This window comes from Ictalurus furcatus, chromosome 3 (genome assembly GCF_023375685.1).
Source record: "Ictalurus furcatus strain D&B chromosome 3, Billie_1.0, whole genome shotgun sequence".
NCBI classification, from domain to species: domain Eukaryota; kingdom Metazoa; phylum Chordata; class Actinopteri; order Siluriformes; family Ictaluridae; genus Ictalurus; species Ictalurus furcatus.
Genome location: NC_071257.1, coordinates 27996617 through 28016390, shown reverse-complemented (window position 1 = coordinate 28016390; position 19774 = coordinate 27996617). Strand labels below are relative to the sequence as shown.

The following is a 19774-nucleotide window of genomic DNA, read 5'->3' as shown; positions in this document are numbered from 1 at the left end:
ATAACCTGTTTCTAAAAAGAAGGATGTTATGGTTCGGTAAAATTAGACTGCACCAAACTTATGAAAGATGATGTTCTAATATATCAGGGGGAAACTGATTCTCTTTTGAATGAGGTGGTATTACCCAGAGATGCAGCTATGTGTACAGATGTGAACTGTAATGAACATTCTCATGGTTCAGCCTTGTGTGATATGTATGATGATATTGTGGGAGCTGTGTATGACTAGTAGACCATATTCTATACGGACTGATAAGACATATAATAGTAGGCCAAGGTGGGGAAAGTATGTGTCTGGATGCTATACTGAAGCTATGGAAGCATTTAAGGCATGGAACTTAGCAGGTAGGCCCAGACAGGGGCCTTTTCTGGAGCAATTTTTTTTAAACTAATGCTAGGTATAAATATGCAGTTCGATTTGTCTGTAAACATGAAAAAATATTGAGAGCAGACTCGATGGCAAAAAATCTGCTACATAATAACGTAAATGATTTCTGGAAGGATGTAACAGCATCAAATAGGAATAATGTGATATTACCATGCTCTATAGAGGGTGTCTCCGGAGCCGAGAATATAGTTGAACTGTGGAGACAACACTATTTTGCCTTGTTTCACTGTGTAATGAATGAACTGTATAAAGTAGAAAAGGTTTCCTGTACTGATATGGTGGGCATTACAACTAGTTTATAAAGCAATAATGCAGCTCTCAGATAGGAAAGCCAGTGCTTGAATCAAATTACTGCTGAAAATTTAAAGTTTGCGAGCCCTAGGGTTGCTGTTCTTCTTGCCATTTGCTTTACTGGCTTGATAATACATGGGCTGTTGCCAGAGTCGATGCTGTCGGTAGCCTTGTTGCCTGTTATCAAGGATAAAGCTAGCAAGGTGGGAAGTTTGGATAACTATAGACCGATTGCACTAGCTAGTGTGTTATCAAAAGTTTTATAAAGAATTTTATTAGATTGATTAGGTGTATATCTTGGTAGCACAGATAACCAAGCTGGCTTTAAGTCACAGCATAGTACTGATTTGTGTGTATATATACACTGAAAGAAATAGTAGAACTGTATAAAATACAAAATTTCTCTGTTATAATTGGTTTCGTTGACACCTCTAAGACTTTCGTAGAGTTAATCAAAAGTTGTTTGGTAAACTAAGACAAACTGCTGTGCCTAACAGCATACTAAGAATTTTGGTATACTGGTACACTAATCAGAGTATGACAGTAAAATGGGGTAATAGTGTCTCAGCTCCTATTGGAGTAGGTGATGGAGTGTGGCAGAGAGGTTTATTCTCTTTTTAATATCTATATGAATGAATTGTCAGAACAATTAAGTGACTGTAAAACTGGATGTATGCTGGGTAATATCTTAATCAATCATCTTATGTTTGCTGATGATTTGATCATTTTTTCTCCGAGTAGTGCTGGCTTTCAACAGCTGCTAAACATATGTTCTGATTATGGGATTAAATATGATGTGCAATATAATGTAAAAAAGAGTGTTGCCATGATATGTAGAACAAAAGGGGATTAGGACCTTCATTTTCCTGTCAGGGCATGTACTAAATGTATGCACTGAAACGAAATACTTGGGGCATATCATTAGTGATGAAATGTGTGATGATGAGGATATGTATAGGCAGCGTCGTATATTCTATGACCCAGCTAATATGTTGGTAAGAAAATTTTATATGTGTTTGGATCAGGTTAAGATAATCTTTTTTAGAGCATACCGTACCTCTTTTTATACTGCTCCTTTGTGTTTAAAAAAGTGACTCTATGTAAGCTTTAGATTGCCTACAATGACTGTATGAGGATTACATTGAAAAGACCAAGGTAGAGCAGTGCAAGTAATCTATTTTATATGTCAAGAGTAAAAACTTTTATGGCTTTAATAAGAAATCTGATGTATAAATGTATTTGTTGGCTGGATCATTCACAGAATGCTATTATTATGCTGTTGTCAACCCCTAGGCAAAGTGTGGTGCGATACCAGTCACATATGAGAAAATATTGGTATAATTGTCTCTTTCAAATGTTTTGTATTGTATGTAATTTTATGTGTTTGTTGTATGTTTCTTTTCTAATGGAAATAAAGTTGTTACATTTTGTTACATGTTAAACTTTTCAAAAATAAAAAAAAATTAACAAAGTGCCAGACAGCTAAATATGTAAGCACTATGTTAAAAAAGGCAACACTATTTATGTTTTAGAGAAAATTATTCTGCATTCAAATAATCAAAAATCCCCAATCATCATTACTGTCAAAATGTCCTCCTACTGTTTCTTTTTCAGATTGTCTTTCTGGCTCCCTGTCAGGTTTTTTGTGCATCTACAACTCTCATCGAGCAGATTAGCTCACTTTCTTTCCCTGTATTTTTAGCTCTCGCCTCTTTTTATAGTCCATCTGAAGTGAAAGTCCTACACTGAGACTGAGGCTACCGCCAGTAAGAGACAGATGAGGGTGGAGGAGGACCGATAAGAGCGAGCAGGTACACATTTAAATTACACCTGTCACAACGGCAGCAGTGTCCATTCAGCGCTAAGAGCAGAATCGCTCAGTGATGCAGTGAGACATAACATCCAGGTTTTGTACTTACATTCAGCTCTAAGTGATCTGCACAAGGAGGTGGTTTTAAAAAGTGCCTTATGTAATGTATATCCAGGAGGTCTGCTAGGTACTATTATTATTACTAATGTGCTTTGTAATGGAATGATGTGATAGCAGTAGAAATCACTATTCACTATATAATAACTATTCTTACAGTCATTATGCTTGTAAGTTTATATGACTGGTCATTTGGATTGGAAGGGTTTCAAACTTTGCCTATCACAATAATGTGTTCCTTAGAGGAGGTTGTTATTAACATTAACTGCAACCTGTTAATCACATTTCTATTTATATCATCCATCACACTGACATGTGAAAACAGTGAGATGACACCTTTACAGAATTAATGCAACACCGACGCAAAATAAGGCGCCATATAACATTATACACTTTTTACACATGGACTTTTATAGTAGTAGCTACTTCCTTTTTTCACTTCACATTTCGAATCTAATTTTAACTTAGAGAAACATGTTTGGCTTCTGTGGATAGAGAATTCTGAATTAAAATGCTGTAGTGGCACCAATAAATAAATAAACAATGGTACACATCATCTAAATGTGTTTTACCTCGTACTTGCCATTCTAAATAGTTGGATTAAATTCATTAAATTAATTTGATGGATGATGGTTGGCCTTTTTTTTTTTACACTGAAAGAATAGCTAAAAACATTTTGTAAATCATTGAAAAATGCACCAGGTGGCATAAGGACACGACTTGAGGCATGATTTTTAGAACTTGTAGCATTACTTGGACTCTAACTGGAGCAGACAGCACGCTGGATGGGGTGCTAAACCATCACAGCGAACAATCTCACACACAACAGACAATTTGGAAATGCCAATCAGCCTACAATGCATGTCTTTGGACTGGGGGAGGAAACCGGAGTACCAGGAGGAAACCCCCGAAGCACAGGGAGAACATGCAAACACAGCGCATACAGGGCAGCAACCCTGGAAGTATGAGGAAAATGTGCTAACCATTAAACCACCATGATTCCTCCAACTACAATTATGCTATGCCTTCATGTTTATGTTCCTGCTTCACATGCAGTGTTCCCAGGATAGGCTCTGGATCAACCGTGACCTTTGCCAGTACAAAGTGGTAACTGAATGAATGAATGAACGAACAGCGCAATAGCATTAAGGTAGAAAGAGGATTTCCTCCCCTTTCCCTGGACCCCACACAGAACACAACTTGGATTTGACCTTACTTTGACATGAAAGTAAATAAATTGTATGCACAACTGAAGAACGGTACACAGGCAATAACATACCAAGATTAAGTACTACATTTTCAGTAAGTAGGATCGAAAAACCTAAAGGCAGTGTGATAGAAGCAGAGCCACACAAACATACACTTAGGGGTAGGCTCTAAGATGGAGTCTGTTAAAGGAGGTGGTACACATACTCATGAAAACATGAACAGTTGGGCCAGTTCACAAGCACCGATATGTTGTGACGTATAACTGCCATACGTGACAGATGGATATGTGCAAGAGCCGCTGGAAGAGAGGCCTGTCAATGACTAATGAATGTATATTCACCTCACATTTGCTTTCATGCCCAAAGCTAAACACTTTGTCAGTGCGTAGGAGAGTGAGTGAGTGAATCTGTGTGGATATGGCTGAATGCATGTCTGTGTCATCAGCTAAAAATTGAAAAATAAAAATCCCTAGCCATATGAGTGAAGAAATATCGATGTTTATTTAAATATATATTGTATATATACACAGTACACTACCAGTCAAAAGTTTGGACACAAGTGCTCATAGAAAGATTTTCTTTATTTTGTACAATTTTCAATTATTTATACAAATTTCAATTATTCAGTGAACAATAAAATTCTTAAACAAATCAACTATTCTGACCATTTTATCTTAAACTGTTTCATATTTTAAATTCTTAATCGTATTCCAGATGAAGCTTTACGCACTCTCAGGAGCTTCTCCACAGCTTCATGAAGGAGCTTATTATAGTTTTGAAACGTGTCTGTGTTTTAACGGTCTCATACAGTAGATTTACATGCCTCCGAGGTCAATAAGCACTTTAATGTGCTCATAATTTAAACTGCAGGATTATTACCCCCCCGTGTCACAATCGACTCGTTCAATGATCCATTCTAAAGGATTCAATCTAAACTCCTCCTTTCAAAGAGTATACTCTACTCTGATTGGTCAGATGTCCCAGTCTTTTGTGACTGGTCTACCGCTGTCAGCATGTTTTGAAAAGGAAACGCCCACTACCATAATGACTTTCAGCTCCGTCTGTTCACGAGCAGCTGATAAAGACCAGAGGCGGGGCTTTTTGTTACTAACCTACGTAGGTTTGTACAGGAAGCAAGTCTGGAATTACTAACGACTCATTTCAGCTGTTCGGAATCAGTTCCTTCTTTTGGGAGTCAATAACTCTGTTTGTCGTTCGCTTTGATTTTTTTAAACTTTGCAGACTTTTTACATTCACAAACAGCTCTATAACACACTACATGAAAGGTAATATCTGAAAAACATAATAGGTGCACTTTAAGTAATCATAATACAATTACATTTGTACATGAGACTTCACTTTTCACTATTTACTTGCTTAGAAGAAAAGACAAACCATACACATTTGGCAAAATGTCTTTAACACCATGTTAAAAGTGTATTCAATCTAGTGCAAACTTTTCACTGGTTGTGTAAAAAAATCCATCAAAAACCCAGTGAGCAAGATTTCAGATCAAGGGGGGGAATCACAAGGTCTATGTAAAATGAAGTAATTACAGACCTGCTTGAAAAGAAGCAGTACGAAAGCAAAAGCTGAAAAGGCATTCAGTGAAAAAAGGAACTGAGTGAAAAGCAAGAGGCAAAAATCTCCAGCATATGACATTGACTGTTAGTGAAAGACCACCTGGCCTTACTGGTTTGTGGCTATTTCCTTATTTCACTTCGCGTTTTGCAGAATTACTTGAGAACTTTTCATTTTCCTTTGTAAAAGTACCTCACAAAGCAAGTTTCATGGTCTCTCATCAAAACTACATTCATCACCTGCAACTGAACAGTCTTTGAGCTTCATTCCTTTGTTCGATCATCCATCCATCCATCCATCCATCCATCCATCCATTCATTCATTCATATGTGAACTGTGGGGAAGTGACTCATGTTGAGTCAGAGCACAGCATATCACATGGCTTGGGCATACTCGTCCCTCTCCCCTGCCTGCTCATAGGCAGCATCATAACGTTTCCGTTGGCGACCGTGGATCCTGTTCCTCTCAGGGCCTGGCGAATGAGAGCCATGCGATCCGACATCCCCATCATTTTCTCCTTCACTCTGCCGGTCCTCTTCTATCTCCTCCTCCACATCGCTCTTTTCAGAATCAGACTCGTCAGAGTTTTCCTCCTCAAGGTAACGATAACCTTTGACCTACATGGAAGGATGTGCCTAACGTCAGCATGAGGAACTGAAACTAGCACATGTGACACTGGAAATGAGTAATGAAGCGCATTGACCTCCAAACTACTGAAATTCCTTTACCTGTAAGTAAAACCGTCAACACTGCGAGGAAAAAAGCTACTGTCTAGGTACAATTCTGTTCCCAAAGGTACAAAAATGGTTGTAAAAATAATAAAAAAGTTAAATTATTTACATTAAGCCATTTTAAAGACCATGTTCTTTACTCCATGGTCCAAAAGGTACAATTTTTACCTTTTCTCTGAGCATGAATAAATCTAAGACAATTTCCTTTTCAGTGTACTAAATATGAACCAGCGTTAAAGTCATTACAACTAATGGTACGCGTTACACGTATTCCACTTCTCCAACCTAACCCAAACAGCTCAGTGTTAAACAACAGGCGTGTTTTTGTCGCATTTTTGTTTGTATGTGAGTGTGTGTGTGTGTGTGTGTGTGTGTGTGTGTGAGAGACTCACCTTGTGCCGTGGACGGGGAATCCGTGGCAACCTGAAGGGAATTTTCTTTTCTAGGCGACGCTCCATCTGTACATAACAGAAGCTTGCAACCAGCAGAGTAACCAATAGGATGGCAAGTTTGGCCTAATGATGGATGACCAGATAACCAGAAAGAGGGAGAGAGAGATGAAGATGAAGATGAAGAAAAGTGGGAAAGTCATTATTGTAATTATAGGTAACATTTAACACATATTGTTCAAATAATACTGTTAAAACTCATTCATATTTTTAAAAATGCCTAAATGAAATGAATGAAATAATAAATGAAAGCATGCTGTTGATAAATCAAGTGCATTCATTTTAATTCAGTAGATCTTTCCATTAGGATTACAGAGAGGTGCGTATCAAGTGTATCATGTGGTAGTATACAATCAATAATATTTTCATTGAGATGACTATTCTTGCCTTCTTCACTCAATCAGATCTTTAGGATTTAATGATCTAATCTTAGATCTCAGTGTTTGTGCCTCTGGTGCATTGAATCACAAGCTCCACATTCATATGTTCAACTGTTTGCATGTTGTAGTGGCATATTGATGAATTGATCATCTCACAGTGTTTATATTAAGCACTAAGGAGCTGTCTTATTTGAATGCACTGATTTCTGTATTTGAAGGGAAATAGACTGAGTATGAAAAGAAAAGCTGTCCTTAGTTAATTTACAATTAATTTAATGATAAATAATAAAAGTGAAATACATTTTATGAATTCCTAAATTTGCTGAGTAAATGTGATAAATGGTAAACTCCCCCTGCAACACACACGTACACACACACACACACGTACACATAAATCTTTACCCTCATAGGCAGGGCAGACCAGAGGTACACAATGAAGATGGCGATGGCCTGCCACCAGTGATAAATGGTGTAGACAAAGTCTAAACGCTCCTTATCCTCATACAGCATACCAAGTAGAGCTACACACACACACACGTACACACACAGAGGAGGAAAAAGTTATTAGTGAAAGTTCACTATATTAGTCTCATTCAAGAGTCAAAGAGTAGATTCCATCCATCCATCCATCTTTTACCGCTTACTCCTTTTCAGGGTCACAGGGAACCTGGAGCCTATCCCAGGGAGTATCGGGCACAAGGCGGGGTACACCCTGGACAGCGTGCCAGTCCATCGCAGGGCAAAGAGTAGATTATACATTGCAATAAATAAACCAAGTTGGATTTATTTAGCTTTTTATTTATTTTACATTCTTGTAACTCCATATCTGGCATAAAAGTCCATATCTGGCGTAATAGTTTAGATTTTTATTTATATATTTTATTTATATCTGCAAGGTTTGTTTCCTCGTGAGCTTAACTTGTGATTATGCAACCCTGATTGAACATTCCCAGAATACTTTTCATTTTCAAAAAGAATAAAAGTACAAATTCTTCCACTAACCCCAAATGAAGTCAATCAGCCCAGACATGTTTTTTAATTAGTTACCATTACATTTATATGGAACGTTTCTAGACACTCAAAGCGCCTTACATAGTATGGGGGGGTCTGCTCAACCACCAGTAGTGTGTAGCATCCACCTGGATGATGCGACGGTAGCCATAGTGTACCAGAACACCCACCACACTTCAGCTATTAGTGGACAGGAGAGAGTGATGTAGCCAATTCAGGGATGGGGATTATTAGGGGACCATGATAGAGAAGAGCCAATGGGGGAATATCGCCAGGACACCGGGGTATACACCTTTTGTCACGGGGTATACACCTTTTGTTTTTGTAGATTGCAGCTAACAAATAATGGACATCTGTCACCCAAATTATTTTCATAAATGCATGTATTAATGGAAGGCTTCCTGGTGAGACCATCTTCAATTACATCAATTCATCTCCAGAACAAAAATAAACAAGCAAACACTGGGCACTAAAACTTTTTTGAGTAATCAAAAACATACAAATGGTAACTATTGTGAGTTTGTGTGTGTGTGTGTGTGTGTGTGTGTGTGTGTGTGTGTGTGTGTGTGTGTGTGTGTGTGTGTATGTGTGAGCATGTGTGTGTGCCACTCACTGCTCAACCCGGTCTTGTTGAGAGCAGTGCCCAGGCCCCAGAGAGCAGCCAGCACTAGGAGCTGGGGCAGCTGTTGAGGAGATTTCGGTGAAGAGGACCAGCACATGAGAGCCACAAGCAGGATCAGGTGAACTGCTGCTCCCCCCAGCAGCATGACGGGTCGAGGAAAACGTGGCTGGAGGAGCAGTAATGACAAAGAAGAACACACGGAGGACGACAGGCCATAGACCATCACCAGCAGCCACAGCTTCTCAATCCCCACTGCACACACACCATATGACTGAAAGGCACAGGAGAAAGCACGAGGGAGGAGAGAATGTTTTCAGAATTCAAGACACATTTTAAAAAACATTTTTCCAATACTGATTGTGATACTTATTTTCAAACTATTTCTGTTGATTTACCCAGATACAGAATTAATTCATTTTTAACTTAATGTTTTATTTTTTTGTAGACAAACTGTAAAATAAAGGTAGCTTTCCATTTTTTTCACCCATTCAAAGACCATTAAGTCTGTGAACTGTGTACATGCGTGGCTATAAATATAAAGTGTTTTTTTAAAAGCTTGATGACGTTATCTGTGCTGTTTCAAGAAAATAATCAATGTTGTCTGAGGTGAACCAGAGTCACTGTTACCACTGCAAAGCTGTTTATTTTCCAATAACAGCATGCCTCACATGTCTTATTCCTCTTATACCAGAGTAATTTGCCAACACTTAATATTTCTATTCATTAATGAATGACACACTGTACATTCAAAGTTCAATTTAAGACAAGTTAGAGCCTGTAATCACTTACGTTATAGCAGCTATATACTGTCATGCCCTCACCAACCTACTTTTCTCTCTCTTTTGAATTTAATACGGCAAAAAAAGCAACCAAAAAGCGCCAAGTCCTGAACACTTTCCCATGGTACAAAACGCACTCAGTGTTATAATGCGCTGACAGTGGAGACTCCTTCAATAAATGGTAATTAAACTTCTCCTTACAGAAAACTTTATACGCTTTACTCTGTTAAATTACAGCAAGATTTAATACTTTTATTATTAGACTTAAATTATGTGGAGCATCAGCCATATTCGTCCCTGTGCAAGTTGTTACTATAGAAATGATAATGTATCAGAACCAGCACATTAATATAAACGTATGATTTGCCTTGCAGAAAGCACTACTGTAAGCGCTATTGTTACAAAACACCTTATGGCACTGTGTCAGATAGATAAAATAACAGCAAATATTGATGAAAATGTCATGAATGAAATGTTGAAACTTTCAGTGATGAAACACATTCTTTGATTTGTCCTGCTCTCACAACATTCCATATCTGGTGGGCAGACACACGCGATTATTTGTTCTTTATTGCTCACCAGTATGAGTCCTTTGATGGCGAAGAGCACCTCAAAGCCGGAGTACACGAAGAAAGGACAGAGCAGGCGCAGGCGGTAGTCACGCAGGTGTTTGAAGGGCAGCTGGAAGATGTTGCCCCAGCCAATGCTGCGCAGGTCAATCTCCTCTGTGGGTCGATACGCAGCGCCACACACAGCCAGGAACTAGGAGACAGAAACATGTTGTTACTGTATAAGTGATGAGAAAACTATCTGCACCTTTCCATGCTTTAGCTTCATTATTATAAAAGTGGAATGTGTTTAAGGATGATCTGTGCTTGTAATAGGTCATGGGTTAAAGATGAAATGTGCAAGTTATTCATATTCATAACATTAGATCATTCCACTTTTTTCCCCGTTTTCTCACCAATCTGATAATCTGCCAGTTCCCACCCACCAGCCAGCTCTCTCCTATTATACTGCCAACCCGCGAGGTTGAAGGCTAACACGTGCTTTCTCCGAGACACGTGAAGCCAACCTCTGCATCTTTTCGAACTGTTGCTATTGCTGCATCACAGGGCAGTGTAACACACATCTGTCCTCTTCCACATACATGAACCCACAAACTAGGCTAGTGTCGATGTAACTGACAGGAGAGAAAGAGTATGCCATCTCTCCCCCTCGGAAAGTGCAGCCAATTTTGCACTCTTGGCTCTCAGCATCGGGATTCTCGCTAATGATAGGGCGAACACTTTTCTGTTGTGCCACTCATTCCACTTCAGCCTATGTTGTCTCCATATTAACCCCTTAAACTCCAAGGACCTGTTCATTAATTTAATTACTGTGATTATAATGTCATGTAATTATAATTTAATTCCAACTTATAATGTAGTTGTTGTATAATATGCTTTATGATGAATAATTGATTAATAAGCTGGACATTTAAGGAGTTAAAGGAAAAATTAAGGTCCAAAACGTAAAACGAACATTCAGAATAACTGTCCGCATTACAATTTGTGAAAACATTAAAAGCCACAAAAGAGAAAAACAGATCTACCCTTAGCCTAGCCACAGTGAAGATGCAGCCTTGAGGACAGGAGGGAGTTGTATAAATACACACACTTCACCTCTACTGTGGACCAAAGTTTCCCATGGCAACCAGGTTTATAAAAAAAACATCAACTTTTGTAACCTCTGGATGTCACCTACGTTTTATTTTATTTTTTTAACATTTAATGTTAATCAAAAACGACAAAAATAACAACTGCCATTTAAATATTTTGAATATGTTCATGCTTTGCTGTACAACACATTTTGTACATGTTGTTTTTAGCTATTAAAAATGTCAGTTAAATAAATAAATAAATAAATAAATAAATAAATCCAGAACCTGATGCTTGGTTGTGAAGCCTGACAATTACACTAGCAGTGAATAGTTTGGAAACACCTGCTCACAGAACAGGTTTCTTCATTGTTACCATTTAACATAATAATGAAGACATCTGAAATGACAGATATGGGATTATTCAGTGACCAAGCTTCATGTAAGGAGCTTCACCCTGGAGGCTTTTCTTAATCTTTCCAAACAGGCCTCTCCTAAGTTCGACGTTTGAAACAAAATGTTCTTACTTGAAACAAATTCCTAAACTACTTGTTTTAGGTAAAAACATTTTAATTCAGAAACAAATGTATACATGGGCAATAACATCACTATTTACTTTACTTTAATGCAATGAAAATTACATTGTGTCCAGTGTTTATCTAGTGTGCCTAGACTATTGGCTGGTAAGTTTAAAGGTATAGTTTTTAGTTTATTTTTAATAAATTATTATATACGTAAAAACAAATAAATAGTGTTTATGTGACAAAATAGAAATGAGAAAGTTGTATTCTCATGGCTCTTTTTTAAGTGACTTAATCTGTACCTCTTGACCATGACAGTGGTGTGAAAGTTAACTCATGATTGTCACGATTTCCCCTCGCGCTAAGCGCTGGAGCATGCAGCGCGCTCTGCAGAGCAAGCATGCGCTTCCGGGTTTTCAGTGACACTGATTTTGTTTACTTTCTACACATGCATCCTTTATGGTTTATGTCCTGTCTCCACCCCTGTATTGTCATTGGTTGTTTTTCCATCTTTGTCATCATTAGTCTTAGCTGTTTTGTTTCACCCTTGATTACGTTTGTCATTTAAAGCTCTCGTGTGTCTTTGTACTTCGCAAAGTATTACATGAGTTTTCCGTATACCAAGCGTTTGTTCCTCGTTTCATGTGGTATAGTTTTGATCTTGATCTCGTCCTCATTCTTCGATTCCGTTTTGATTGATTATGCCCGTTTGCCGATCGCCTGACCCAGTGCCTGTTTTCGACAATGCTATTGTCTCACGTTTTGGATCTCTACTCTAATAAAGCTCTTATCTGAATTTGCATCTGTCCTCCCATTACGTTCCGCAACATGACAATGATGTACATATGAGAGTCTGAAAGTCTCAGATGGTCTTACCATGATCATGGCAATGAAGGCAGCTCCCATTAGAACACTCTCTGCTATAATGAGGTCTGTGGAACGAGGTAAATGTTGCAGCACAGTCTTATTAAAACCATCGATCACCCCGCTGCTCTCAGCTCCTGAACATACAAGAGAGAGAAACAAAGAGATGGAGTAATGACTGTATTCTTATTGACCACATTATTAGTCACACCTACGTCATTAGTTCACCATGTAGGTGTGCAGTTAGAGAGCTTTTCCATGCATAATTTATGTTAACTGTCCTTTAGCTCTTCATCAGCATCACTTTCTGACCACAGCAGGAAATATTTGGATGTTGGAGTGTTTCCCAACCGAGCAGTGAGACTGCCATGTCTATTGGTCCCAGCAATGATGCTGCACCTGGTACACAGGCACAAGGACTATGCACACACTTCCAGTGTCACGGCTGTGCTGAGAATGTTACACAACCCAAATAATATGTGCTAACATCAGTTGTAGTTCTGTGGTGTTCCATTATGATTGTTTGTAAAGAGGGCTGACAAATCGTGCATAGAAACAGATGGATTTCAGTCAGTAATTATGTACCTACAAAGCAACCTATATGGTAGTAGTATCTGGTAGATTATATATAGTATTATATTAGAGATCAGGAGTTGAAATTACCACAGTGCTTGACACTGAAGAGAGTGTGCTTGTAGTCACTAATGTGATAATTGAGGAAGAAGACCATGGGGAACTCTGCAAAGATGAAACTCAGCTGCAGGCAAAAAGACAGACACACACAACAGGCAGAAATCCATATATTCAATTCAATTCAATTCAATTTGTATAACACTTTTAACATTAACATTGTGACAAAGTAGCTTTACGGAAATATATAAATTCAGGATATAAATTCTCAATCTCTAAATTTTACATTTATCCCTAATGAGCAAACCAGACATGATGATGGCAAGGAAAAACACCCTGAGACGATATGTGGAAGAAACCTTGAGAGGAACCTGACTCAAAAGGAAACCCCATCCTCAACTGGGTGACACGGGGTAGTGCCGTTATAAATAATTCCCATCTATAACTGTGTACTACATGGTCAAATAGTGCAGAAATTCATTATAGTTTTAAAATAAAGCCTGTTTTGTTGAAGATTGTCCACTGTTCACTAATGAAGACTTGAGTGGCAGTTGTAGTCCTAAGCCGTCACAGCAAATCTGTTCATATCAACTGCAGTCCAAAGCCACCTTCATGGTTTTTAAATAGTACCATCCTCAGTAATCTCATTGATCATTGCTGTACTCACATGGAAGAAGATATAGAAGATTGACTGGAAGATGATGACATAACGATGGCAAGCTCCCTTTGGCATTCGCTTCTGCTCCTGCACATGTTCCTCCTTGTAGTTCACATACTCATAGTACTGCTGGGCCATCCTACAGTACATCACACACACACACACACACACACACAAACACACGCACAATATAACGATCCTATCCTACACAATATAACCATACTATTACTTCTCTAAAACAATAGGCATGAAAACTGCTGGTAAATTAATAATACTATGTAATATTACTATATCTCTACAAAATGTGCAGTAGATCACGACTCCTGAATTCCCTTTAAAAGATCCTACTCTGTTTAATTCATCATCCACATATGTAGTATATATGTGATTAACATCAGCAGTAAATTTGCCACATAACGGGAAACAAACATACAGTACTGTGCAAAAGTTTTAGGCACCCTATATTTTTAGTACAGACTTTGTTAAAGATGTTTTATTTTATGGCTTCTACGTTATCGAGTCCATACAAAAACATTTTAGATTCCCAAACATTAGTTTTCTAGCACAAAATTAAATGTTACAGAAAAATGTTTGCATGTCAGTACATAAAGCAGCATATTAAGTGGTAAGAGACACTTTTCAGACAAAAAAACATCATGAAGTGTTTTGCTGGGTTTTGCTGCAAAAATAAGAAGCCAATGCGACAGTCAAAGTCTCCAGAAGAACCGTGGCTGGTTCTGCAAGATGCTCAATAAAACTTACAGCTCATTTCCTTATAAAACTGCACTAATTCTACCTTAGGCTAGTTTTTTTTTTTTTTTTTTAAAGCAAAAGGGCCATCACCCTAAATATTGCCTTTGTTTCATTTATTACTGTTTATTGCTCTTTGTGTATTTTTTTAAATGGAGAAACATTTAATTTCATTATTTTTGAAGGCATCTTTGTTCTACAGCATTTCTAATACTTTTGCACAGTTTTGTATTTTAAACATTGATGGAATTCAACAACAGGCCTTAAGACTACCATAATAACAGGGTTTTCAGTTTCCAGTTCTGCTCTCAGATCAGGTAAATGTGTCAAAATTCTGGCCCATGATAATCTCTCATATGCTACAGCTGCAGTAAACAGAGATAGAGAAAAGCATGCTTTCCTGGTCTTTTTACATAAAAATCAATAAATGCCCATCCATTTCTTTTGTTCCTTGTTTACCCAGAACTTATTTGAATAATTTATTGACCAACAATACAATTCTTCCATTAAAAAATCTCCAGATACTCAACCTTGTGATGTAGTTTCCCAAAGAGGCCCAGAGTGGGACTATAGCAACACCGATGGCAACGGCTGATGGTACCAGGGTGTAGTACCGCTCCCAGTAATTGGTCGAGACGAACAGTGCATAGATTCCTGAAGCAAGGAACATCATCCATTTGGTGCCCAGAAACCTGAGAAAGAGAAAGAGAGAGAGAGAAAGAGATTTCAAGATTCTACTTAATGCATGATGCAGAAGATGTGATATGCAATAAGAAAAAGATGATGAAGAGAAACAAATAATGTTGATGTTTTATCTGACACAAACTGATACACTATTATGCAAACTTCATATGGTTTCGAGCTGCTAATTCGGCAAACTGTTCTAAGCAAAAACGCAAATACATTTTTTCTTAAGAGTCTGCGAAAAGCATCGAAATATTCACGCAATGAATATTCAGCAAGTCAAAGGCCATAATCAATTTATCACAGTTCCAGCAGCTACAGGAAGTTGAGACATGCAGAGCACGTTAAAAGACAGAAGGCCGGAAGGAGAGATGGCCAGAATGACTAAGCAAATGGCAGGAAAAAAAAAAAGAGAGAGTTCCGCTCACCGGATGAGTACAGGTGTGTAGAGCAGGCCTACGACTGGAGTGACATTGATACCCATCAGCACCCTGCTGTCGATATCCTGCAGGCTCAGACTGCCATATTTCACCTCTCTGTAGGTTTCATCATAGTGCAGAATCAATTGCATCTGCAGCAGACCTGTGAAACACAAATAAAATTTAAAAAAAACAAACCAAATTACATTAAAGGTATTGTCAGTCATTTTGGGCAGAGGTCAGCTGAAGTTTGCAGTTTCTTTGTCCTGACTGTTTAGATGTCTGTGGTCCAGTCTGTGTTCTGAAGCCTGGGCTACCACAGAAACTACAGTTTTTCCTGTGAGCAAACATTTTATTGGCATTGCAACCAGATATTACAAGAGATTAAAATTAAGATTAAAAATCACTAATCTCAGTAATATCACTAATTATCTTGCATAAGTTTAATGCTAAAACGGTATACTTAAACATATGGCATACATATAATATGTTATTATTTCTTTGTCACTCCTTATATATCACTTGCAATATTAGTTTATAATAATATTAAATAACCATAATATTAAAAATGAATTATCAGTATTAATTACTTTTATTCCTGAGCACTGAGCAGAATAGAAGAGTGTTAAATAAGTAATAAGACATTTAAAAAAAATAAATAAATAAATACTTTTTTAAAAAATAAATAATAAAATAAATAAAGGTAACTGTACCACACTGAAGTTTTTTAAAGTTAATTAATAGTTAATATTTAATGTAACAGAAAGAGGTACATTTAATGTTATGGAACAAATTCCTGTTATCACATATGTTATAGCAGCTATAAACACCAAGGATTCCCTCACCATCCATTCTCTTTCTCGCTCTTAAAGTTAATAGGATAAAAACACAGCTTCCAGAGAAACCAGAAAGCACAAACTCGTCTGTACTGAAGACTCTCCGTGATGGAAAACATACCGAACGTTATGAAGGGTTCACACTGGAGACGTGCATAAAGGTTAAAGAAACATCTTGCAAAAATCTTCACCATATCCATAATAATATGAATAATTTTCTTTGTCAAATAAAAACATTGCTGTTTATTATTAGCCTTCGATTGAAGATCTGCCGTACAAGTCCCTGTGAACGAGTTATTATTATTGAAATGACATTAGAACGAGCACATTAATGTAAACCTGTGGCACTAATGACAGAGCTGCTGTTATAGAAAATTAATCAAAACGTTCTGACCAGTCAGAATCAAGTACTCAACAGTGCTGTGTTAGGACAAGCTATATTACATTATCTCCATTCGTAACGGAAAACTAACCCAAGTAAACGCTGTAAACGATCATGCCTCCACAGCTGGCCCCCAGCACATTCTTCACCACAGCCAGCCTCTTCCTCCTGTAGTACTTTCTTTCTTCCTCTTCCTCATCATAATCTGGATGGGGTCCCAGAAAGTCCTCTACCTGACAGAGAAAGAGGGTAAATAAAGGAGTGACAAAAGGTTCATAAGCCAATGCTGCAAAGAATATTTCAGGTGGACAACATTAGGGATCTGTGCTTGACCCGACAGTTGACAAAGTTCAATCAGCTTCCCTGAATATTTGCATATTTGGATATCTTATATTTTCTGACTTTAAAACACTTGCCATTTGCATGTTCAGTATTTATTTAGACTGTCACTGAGGCTTATTTCTCACTGCTTCTTAAAAACATGTGGCCAAACAACTGCAGTGACCGTTTTCACATACTGATAACCATGAGTGCATTCAAACTATTTCATTTTTTATTATTTCATTTTGTTACCCAGCTAAAGCAGTGGGGCAGTGGTGGCTTAGCAGTTAAGGCTCTAGGTTACTGATCGGAAGGTCCGGGGTTCAAGTCCCCACTGCCAAGCTGCCACTGTTGGGCCCTTGAGCAAGGCCCTTAACCATCTCTGCTCCAGGGGCACCATATCATGGCTGGCCCTGAGCTCTGACCCCAGCTTCCTCACAGGCTGGGGTCAGAAAAGAATTTCACTGTGCTCTACTGTATATGTGACCAATAAAGACTCATTAAAGTGATTCATGAATGGTCAGAGATGTCTAGCCATGTAGTCAGTATTGCAAACAGTATACTATTCAGTCCTGCATAATCCTGCAAAACCCAATGTGTGTGTTGGAGGCACTGTGGCGCAGCAGATAGCACAGCTCCAGGCTCTCTGGTTATTGTCCCTCCTGTTACTGTGTGTGTGGAGTTTTGCATGTGCTCCCCATGTCAATCTGGGTCTCCTGTGGGATTTCAGATTATCACCTACTTACCAAAAACATTCTGGTGAATCGCATGTGTGTGTATAGTGCCCCATGACGGGCCTGCTGTATTCCCACATCATGCCCAGTGCTCCAGGGATTGACTTTGCAAACCTAACCAGGATAAATCAGTTAGTGAAAATGAACGATGTCTACCTGGCCCTGGATGTTGCCCTCTGGTCCTGGAAGCTGTACTTCATTCTGATGGTCAGCAGGGGGCACCTCCTGCAACTCCGCCTCTCTGTACACGTTGTCTTCTGCTATCACTGCTGCCATCTGGCGGACAAAACACCATAAAACACATTTTATCTCCGTTCCTTTCATGTAGCCTAGAAAAAACTAACATACTAACTGTTAACTAAGGTAGATGATGATAATAACAATAATAATAATAATAATAATAATGTTTGGATTTTCTCCACAATCATATGAACATTAGTCATAGAGCAACAGGAAAAATTATACTTTTGAAAGAGTAAATATATACATTTGTGAATATGAGTTTACCAAATTGTTTAGTGTTTTAGAAACTAAATCTTATTAGGTGTTCCTAAACATTTACAGATTCATGTATGATCACAGCCCAGGTTTAGTCGAATATGTACTACCATGTTTATTGGAGTCATTAAAACTTTTACATTAAACATTAACATTAAAACAGTTAGACTGTGACTACAGAATCGATTCAATGCATTAGCTATTGTTTAACAACACTTTTCCTGGTTTTATTAAAACTGCAGCTGGATTCAAGACGATTTGAGGATTAAACTCAATTTTAGAAAACTAAGATTAGGTTTAATGGAATATTAACTACAACAACTTTATTAACAGTTGATCTCAACCATTTTGTCAGGGTAGATAATAATAATGATGATAATGATAATAATAAAAATAATACTTTGAAGCACACTGCCCAAGCATTTGACACTGGTTTCTGTTGGAATATTAACATGTGGATGGTTATTTACAGTGAGGAAAAATCATCTGCTCTACTATTAAACAAACATTGGAAAACTACTCACTTAGACTGCGGTCCTGTGTCTCCTGTGAGCGTTTAAGCAAACAGACAAAGGAAGAGATCATGCATTAAACGGATCTATTTTCAAAATCAAACTAATCGTCATAGTAGCCTACATCCCCTTTACAAAAAAAAAAATCTGCAGCATTAAACCCGTATTAAAGCAGTGAAGGGGAAACGAAAAAGTTACTCGTTTTCACTTCCCTTTCTGACTTGCGCACTCTTAAAGGTACAGTAACCTTATTTACTGAAAAGACCCGGATGTTGCTAGTTCAAGTTCCAAGTTTACTTCTCACGTGCACAAAATGTATATTGCTATGTATGGTATGTGTGCCTAAATCTGATCCAATGTGTGGCTTTTAGCAAGATTGTGTGGAGGAAAGTATTCATGTGATCGAATCTGAACATTTTCTACTACATTTTCAGGGAAATACCGAAAAAAAGAGCACTAGAGAGTACATTTCCCATCCTGCACTGCGTCCTACAAATATGGCTGCCATGGACATGAATTCCCAGAACACTCTTGCCTTCATTCTAATCCCATACACCTGCATCCAATCTTCAGCCCAATCACAGCAACAGTATTTAAGGACTTTCCATTCAGTCACTTTTGTGACGTAATTACTCAGCTTCCTTTGTAGTCGGTCATTACCAAGCCTTTATTCCTGGTGTGCCATTCTGGTTTTTTGATTGTGTTTGTTCCCTGATTTTGTATTTTAGTTACTCTATGGTATCCCATTTTGCTTTAGAATTTGCTGTAACAGTGACCATACTGATCGCTGTTTTGAGAAGGTAATCATCAATGTTAGCATTAATGTTAGACTAGCTTGTTGCTAATGCTACTCAGTATTGTCTGCTGGCTAATTTATTGCAGATGTTACTTTCTATTGTGTGCCATTGTTGCTGTACTGCAATTTCAGTCCAATATGTAGCATTAATGTTTGATGTTCAC

General features: G+C 37.9%; 1 protein-coding gene across 1 annotated transcript; it reads right to left on the bottom strand.

Annotated features, from left to right (window-relative positions):
- Nucleotides 1-4295: 4295 nt before the first annotated feature.
- unc93b1 (unc-93 homolog B1, TLR signaling regulator) lies at nt 4296-19495 on the bottom strand. Its single transcript, XM_053621881.1, has 13 exons — nt 18827-19495; nt 17961-18080; nt 16841-16982; nt 15541-15694; nt 14959-15120; nt 13688-13817; nt 13054-13147; nt 12403-12527; nt 9946-10128; nt 8579-8858; nt 7357-7475; nt 6518-6640; nt 4296-6011 (listed from the first exon to the last, which is right to left on the bottom strand). Exons 2-13 carry the CDS (start codon nt 18078-18080, stop codon nt 5769-5771), a joined length of 1875 nt encoding a protein of 624 aa, XP_053477856.1. The 5' UTR covers nt 18827-19495; the 3' UTR covers nt 4296-5768.
- Between the last annotated feature and the right edge of the window lie 279 nt (nt 19496-19774).